At 33.0% G+C, this 6000-nt stretch overlaps 1 protein-coding gene across 4 annotated transcripts in view; it reads left to right on the forward strand.

Moving 5' to 3' along the window:
• The window catches only part of KBTBD3 (kelch repeat and BTB domain containing 3), a 27024-nt gene extending 21983 nt beyond the window's left edge, over positions 1-5041 (forward strand). For all 4 annotated transcript variants that reach the window (XM_003253081.2, XM_003253080.2, XM_030828839.1 and 1 more), the window contains one exon: positions 1661-5041. In XM_003253081.2, coding sequence (XP_003253129.1) covers positions 1661-3266 — 1606 coding nt within the window. In that variant the 3' untranslated portion in view covers positions 3267-5041. The remainder of the gene's footprint in view (positions 1-1660) is intronic.
• The last annotated feature ends 959 nt before the right edge of the window (positions 5042-6000 follow it).

The following is a 6000-nucleotide window of genomic DNA, read 5'->3' on the forward strand; positions in this document are numbered from 1 at the left end:
TAAAAATGTCAGAAAAGTGCACAGTGCGTGAAAATATCCCTCTTACAGTGTTTTTGGAAAACAAAAATTATTATTGAGATGGAATGTCACTGGAGACAAGAAATTGAAAAGGAATCACACATGTTTTATACATACTTCATGATAAGATGGTAAATTGGAGATAGATGTTAACTGGATACTTTAAGATGAATAGGATGAAGTACAGAAATATAATCTTACATGTGTCTTCTCAAAGAAAATGTGGAAGCCAATAGTAAATTATAAATACATCAAATCTGATAGAAAACATTTTTTAAAATAATGATAGCAATAAAAGCTAATACTTTGCATCAATTAACCCATTTATTCTTCTCAGCACCCAATGACATAGATACTACCAGTACCTGCATTTTCAGATGAAGAATTCAAAGCACAATAAAGAAGTCACCTCCCCAAGGCCACACAGCTAATAAGTGGCAGCGACTACATACACTGGCAGCTGGGCCCTATGGACCATATAGCCAGCTGGGCTATATGGACTCTTAATATTATCCTAAACTGCTGTAGATGTCTTAATAATCTATATAATTTTTATCACAGGTTAATATTTCTATTGATATACATTTTTAAAAAACCCTGCATAATGTGTAACATTTTGCAAGTCCGCTCATATTTTTCAGTTGGATGTTGTACTTTTTAAATAGATTTCATTACCTTCTGGAGTAGACTCTGATAAGTAAATTGGTTTTCCCCTAGAATACTTTGGGCAACTAGGAACACTGCTCAGAAAGACATCCTGGACAATACTGGCACAAATACAAATCATTATTAAACCAGAACCTATAGTAAAATACATTTTGTTCTATGCCCATACATTTCCAAATTATGTTTTTACCTAAACTGAGCCAAAGAAATTCCCAGTTCCTTAGATTCTGTCAACTTTAGCATGTAGCAATAAAACAAAACTTATTATGAAGAACTTTCAAGCTGGTCTAATTATTCAAATTTGGGGACCTATCTCCATCTCTCAGTGCCTATTACCAAACTCTTTTTTTTTTTTCACCTTTTTGCTTGATGTGGTACACTGTTATTGTTTAGTTTTAGGAAATCACATTCCCCTTCTCCTAAAGAACTATATAAAATATCTTTTTAGACATGTATCTTATTTGGTGAATTTTCCCCACACAATAGAGTCATTGGAGACATCAGGTATCTCACTGTACTCTTTTCTGTTTCATTAACGTGAAATCAAAGATGAATTTGAAAGAGACTTTTAAATCCTAAGCCCTAAATAATTATATTTTAAGTAATTTTAGTTATCACCAGCACAGTTGTTACTAATTAATCCATAAATAAAGAAATTTGGCCATCAGCAAGATTTTGCCCCAATAGCGTTAATAATAAATAAGTATACAAAATTTGAATCTTTTATAGTCTTTTTTTATTAGTTGCTATAGCTCAGCTGTAGTGTACATATTTTGTAATATAGGCATTTTGTAATATGTTTGTTGGCAGATAAATAATATGTTATATAATTCTAGATATTAATTAGGAGGCAATTAAAATATGCTTTTATAAATATATTTTAAGTCAAGAGTAAGGAATCCTCTTTAAGGTAATATTGAAAATAATTATGGAATAAAATATTCCTGCTGTTTTTCTGTGTTCTTTATTTTTGCAGGGCTATGTTTGAAGTAAACATGAAAGAAAGAGATGATGGAAGTGTTACCATTACTAATTTGTCCTCCAAAGCAGTAAAAGCATTTCTCGATTATGCCTATACTGGAAAAACAAAAATAACAGATGATAATGTGGAAATGTTCTTCCAGTTGTCATCATTTCTTCAAGTTTCCTTCCTATCCAAAGCTTGCAGTGACTTTTTAATAAAAAGTATTAATCTTGTCAATTGTTTACAGTTATTATCTATATCAGATAGCTATGGCTCCACCAGTTTGTTTGATCATGCATTACACTTTGTACAACATCACTTTTCTTTATTATTTAAATCCAGTGATTTCTTAGAGATGAATTTTGGAGTACTACAAAAATGTCTGGAATCAGATGAATTAAATGTTCCTGAAGAAGAAATGGTACTGAAAGTTGTCCTTAGTTGGACTAAACATAACTTAGAATCAAGGCAAAAGTATCTGCCTCATTTGATTGAAAAAGTGAGATTACATCAGTTATCTGAGGAGACACTTCAGGACTGTCTGTTCAATGAAGAGAGTTTACTCAAAAGCACAAACTGTTTTGACATAATCATGGATGCAATTAAGTGTGTGCAAGGTTCTGGTGGACTCTTCCCTGATGCTCGACCATCCACAACTGAGAAATACATATTCATTCACAAAACTGAGGAAAATGGAGAAAATCAATATACATTTTGCTATAACATTAAAACTGATTCATGGAAAATACTGCCGCAATCACACCTGATTGATTTGCCAGGATCTAGTCTTTCGAGTTACGGAGAGAAAATATTCTTGACAGGTGGTTGCAAAGGGAAATGTTGTCGAACGGTTCGACTGCATATTGCCGAGTCATATCATGATGCCACTGATCAAACCTGGTGCTACTGTCCAGTCAAAAATGATTTCTTCTTGGTATCAACTATGAAAACACCAAGAACCATGCATACATCAGTTATGGCTCTCGACAGATTATTTGTCATAGGTGGAAAAACTAGAGGATCCCGGGACATTAAAAGTCTCTTAGATGTTGAATCTTACAATCCTCTTTCCAAAGAATGGATATCTGTTAGCCCATTACCCAGAGGCATATACTACCCAGAAGCAAGCACATGCCAAAATGTAATTTATGTTCTTGGATCAGAGGTAGAGATTACAGATGCTTTTAACCCATCACTTGATTGCTTTTTTAAATACAATGCTACAACTGATCAGTGGTCTGAACTAGTAGCAGAGTTTGGGCAATTTTTTCATGCAACATTAATTAAAGCTGTACCAGTAAACTGTACACTGTATATATGTGACCTTTCCACCTATAAGGTTTATAGTTTTTGTCCAGACACTTGTGTTTGGAAAGGCGAAGGATCTTTTGAGTGTGCAGGCTTTAATGCAGGTGCAATTGGAATTGAAGATAAAATTTATATATTAGGTGGTGATTATGCACCAGATGAAATCACAGATGAAGTGCAGGTCTACCACAGCAACAGGTCTGAATGGGAAGAAGTTTCACCAATGCCTAGAGCCTTAACAGAATTTTACTGCCAGGTGATTCAGTTTAATAAATACAGAGACCCATGGTTTTCTGATCTATGTGCTTGAACATTCTAAAACGAGTCCAGTTCTAGTAACCTAAAGTAAATTTGTTAACCAAAATGATAGGTAAAAAGATCTACACATCTTAATGAAATAAAACGTTCCTGCTTTTAGTTATGTATGTACACCATATATGAATAAACAGTTTCCAAAAACTTAAAATACACAATATATTTTACGAAAAATTATACTGAATATAATTTAACCTTGGGGTATCCAGAGTACTTAGTATTTTCACATGAAACTACAAATCATAGACTCTGACACTTTGATTTTTAAAGTACTCTGTCCATAAAAAATTTGTACTATTTAGATGGGAGAAATCTCTTGAGAAAGTAAAAATGAATTACACTGTATCTTATATGAAGTAAAAAATAAATCAGAGGTGAGAATATTGTTACTGTGGGTATGAGTTGTTGAATTCCTATCATTTGTGATGACTGGTTAACTTAAGTACCCTTTTTACCCTTTTTTAGTTCAGAAATAATTCTCCCAGCTTTATAAATAGTACACTAAACATAGTTTAACTTTTTTTAATGACTCATTTTTTCATTAACAGCATAATGTACCATGTTATAATGCCATTAGCAATTACTTAAATGCTTTAAAAATTGCTGCTTCTATTAGTTTTCAATGTCAGTCGGTTTCAATTTCTAGCTCTCTCTCTCTCTCCCCCTCCCCCTCATTTTCTGGTTCAATCTTAGTAAATTAACATTCTGGATTTAATTAGTAGTTCTAAGTTACACCTGGCCTGAGTTTATGTTAACATGTAACCCTCAATTGGAAATTTTTGGATTCTGGGATGGTAGTACTAAAATACTTTTTATGTATTTTTATGTATCATTGCTAGGTTCCAGCCTAATTGAGGACATAGAAAATTGACCTCTAATTAAGTGGATCATTATTATGGCATTTCTTAAGCTTTGTCCAAATTTGAGCTACATAAAACATTTCAGGATTTAAATTAGTACCATATCAATTTTCTGTGATGATGTATACCAACTATAAAGCACTATATTGGTTTACTACTTCAGTAAATTATTCTTAGTGAATTATTTTCTAAATTAAAAAAATGACTTGGCTTTTGGTATTGACAATAGTATTCACAACCTGCATCTGTTAAGATGTTTGATCTTTAACCCACACAGTGTAAGAGTACTGTGGTCCTTTTTCTCAGGTAGGTGATTCTGCCTTCCAAGAGTATATGTTTCTTTAATCAGTTTAAAAGATAAAGGCATTTTGGGTTTTAAGACCCCTGCTTTACATCTCAGGTAATGTGTAGATTGTATTTCTCTGGAACCAAATGTAGTTTTCTACACCCAGTTGTAAATGTTAATATTTCTCAGATGTGCACATTCTTTAAAAGTGTGTTCCTAAGTAGAAATATACCTAAATGAAGATTCTCTTATTTTATCATATAAATTCATGCAACCATAAGTTCCAAATGTATTTTTCAAAATGGAATGGAATATCAGAGTACATTTTCATGAAGTTTAAAAATCAAGGACTGTTCCTGATTAGATGACATATTTATAAAGAGTATTCTGTAAAATTGGTGGCCTTCTTATCTAAGCACATGAGTAGTTGGCTCTGCACTTTGTGTATTTAAAAAAGGAAAATTCAGTGGAGGCTTTTGTTTGTGTGTGTGTGGCTTTGAAAACAAATTATTTGAGAAAGACCATAACACAGTGAGTAGCCTATATGTGGATTTTACTGAACTGTTAATTTAAGGATATATATTAATAGAGTATGTTTAAAATAAATATTGTTTTCACCACTGACTTTAGGAATTGTTCATCTGTTTCAGAAAGGAGAAACCCAAAATCAAATCCCTTTTTGATATTACTTCATTGTTGTATCATCTTCTTGATTTCCATTACTGTTCTGATTGGCCTTTGCTTTATGCTAATGTTTCCAGAAACATTCTTGTTATCAAAGCCTAGGTGGCTCCCTCTGCATTTGATTTAATACATTTTCTAATGCAGAAGGTTTTCTGCCCTAGTTTTTTTTTTTTTTTAATAATTACTGTGGGTTACTTTTTAATCATTTTCACTGATTGCCATCCCTTTACATCTGTACTTTTGTTCTCTCTACCAATTATCACTGCAAGGAAAATACTCTGTCTAATCAAGAACCACCAACTCTTTATTTACTGTTTTTTTTCCCTGATCACCATAGCAATCTATGCTAGACTCCGCTCCACTAACTCCTCTCCTTTCATATTTTGCCTCTCCTTATAAAGATAGCACTTTCATTTGATCCATCTGCCTTATTGGAAAATGGTTTTGTGTCTTCAAAGGCCTCAAGGAACTCAACCACACAGGAGCAATGACTAAACTCTGATTATATCCTCTGGTCTTGTTAATGACTGGTTTCACTGTCTAAGAACCATATGTATTATTCTGGCCTCACCCTCCTTTCTGGATTTCTGACCTGCAAATCTCAGTGATCCCTCAAGTCTATTCTCAGTACCTCCAGAAGGAGCTGTTTTTTCTGTCTGTGAGGTTAGGTAAGAGAAAATAACATCCTTTTATGGGCTCTTCCCTTAGTCTCTTTAAAAGTCTGTTTTCCTTTCATAATATCCTTCAGCCAATGCTACAGTGCAACAGACAAAATAATTATGCTCATTATTCAGATTGCTATCATTCCTGTGGAAAAATTCTATTTAACATTTCTAAATCCATTATCGTTTGTCTTGCTCCACTACATTTGCATTATGCATGCCAAAAATATTTTAACA

This window comes from Nomascus leucogenys, chromosome 15 (genome assembly GCF_006542625.1).
Source record: "Nomascus leucogenys isolate Asia chromosome 15, Asia_NLE_v1, whole genome shotgun sequence".
Classification (NCBI taxonomy): domain Eukaryota; kingdom Metazoa; phylum Chordata; class Mammalia; order Primates; family Hylobatidae; genus Nomascus; species Nomascus leucogenys.